A 1,444-nucleotide genomic window follows, 5' to 3' on the forward strand; every position below is an offset into this window, starting at 1 on the left:
GTGTATTGTGTTGACAATACTCTTTCCTTAAACTCTTTCACAGTGAAAAGAAAAAAGAGAATATCTGGCTTCAGAACAACACCTACTACCCAAAAAAACATCACAGGATGTCTGCCTGGAAATGCTGTACAAGGCTTCTTTGTATGGCTTTTCGGCTTGGACCTCATCTATTTTTATAATGCAATAGCCAAGTTCTGACTTTAGACACTTACTCCAGCGACTGGACTGGATATTGAAGGTATTTGAGCACCTGGAGCCTTTTGAATTTTGTCTCATTAGGGTGGCCTCAAAATGTGTTCTCATTAAAAAATGTGTCACTTTACAAAACAGAACATTTAACTTCAAAAGAAGCCATTTTCTATGAGCTCTGTATTGATGAAAAAGCAAGCACACTTAGGTTCTACCTTTACCTAATTCTTTGACAAATGACATTTTTCTTCTTAAACAGCAAAATGATATCTCCTTCTTAAGAACCCTGATGCATCCATCTGACCTCGCTGAGTTTTATCAAATACAATTTAAAAGAAATGCAGAAAAGTGAAGGATATCCTATCTAGTGTCTGCACTAAATCAACTACACTTCAAACAAAAGTAAAATGTTTTCTAAAACTCATATTTTAGACCTAGCTTTAAAATTTTCCCCAGTAGTTGTACTTCTCATTCACGATTTTCATCAATAAATAAACAACGTACATTGCCTCAAGAAAAGAAAAGGAAAAAGAAGAGAGAGAGAGAGGATAGGGAAAAGGAAAGTCGAGGAGAACGAAACGTACGTGGTGGGGAGAGGAATCCATAATTCAGTTTAGCGTTATTTTTATAAAATGAACATTTATGGACGGGACTAAGAGGGATTCGAAGATCCTGGTAAAGGCAGTTGGAAAAGTCTTCTGCAGAGAAACTGTCCTGAAGAACAAAATGAAGAGAACCATTAGGTATCAGGTATATAGAAGAAACGATTGCTTTGTAAATAGTTAAAGGTGAGCTACATCATAAAATTATGGAGCTCTAGCTGTCTGTTCATGTCTGTCACCCTTTTTCCATTTTTTTCTTAGTGTATTCATCTTTTTTCTAACTGAAGTGTAAAAGTCTTTACACTATGAAGGATATTAATCATTTGTCATATGCATGCAAATATTTTCCTACCATGTTGCATTAATTTTATTTATAATTCATTTTTTACTCAATTTCTATCTTTTATATAGGGAATTGCTAATTTTTAGGGATCTGGGGCTATCTTCCATACTCAACTACACAGCCAAAAGTTGAGGGGGGGAGGGAGGGAGAAGATGGAAAAATGCCACTGAATAGCAATGTAATATGAAAATCTCAGGAGTAGTGATGATTCTGAATTTTTTCAGTTTTGATTACATATGAAAACTGAAAATTCCAACAATCAAAACACCATAATTGAAGTATTAAACAACAATGAATAGGATCAGACCTA

General features: G+C 34.7%; 1 protein-coding gene across 1 annotated transcript in view; it reads right to left on the reverse strand.

Moving 5' to 3' along the window:
- ENPP1 (ectonucleotide pyrophosphatase/phosphodiesterase 1) overlaps positions 1–1,444 on the reverse strand; it is a 72,325-nt gene that overhangs the window by 12,449 nt on the left and 58,432 nt on the right. The window contains exons 18-19 of the mRNA XM_019663465.1: positions 702–903; positions 87–167 (exon numbers count right to left, since the gene is read on the reverse strand). Coding sequence (XP_019519010.1) covers positions 87–167; positions 702–903 — 283 coding nt within the window. The remainder of the gene's footprint in view (positions 1–86; positions 168–701; positions 904–1,444) is intronic.

This window comes from Hipposideros armiger, unplaced genomic scaffold, assembly GCF_001890085.2.
Source record: "Hipposideros armiger isolate ML-2016 unplaced genomic scaffold, ASM189008v1 scaffold_391, whole genome shotgun sequence".
Taxonomy (NCBI): Eukaryota; Metazoa; Chordata; class Mammalia; order Chiroptera; family Hipposideridae; genus Hipposideros; species Hipposideros armiger.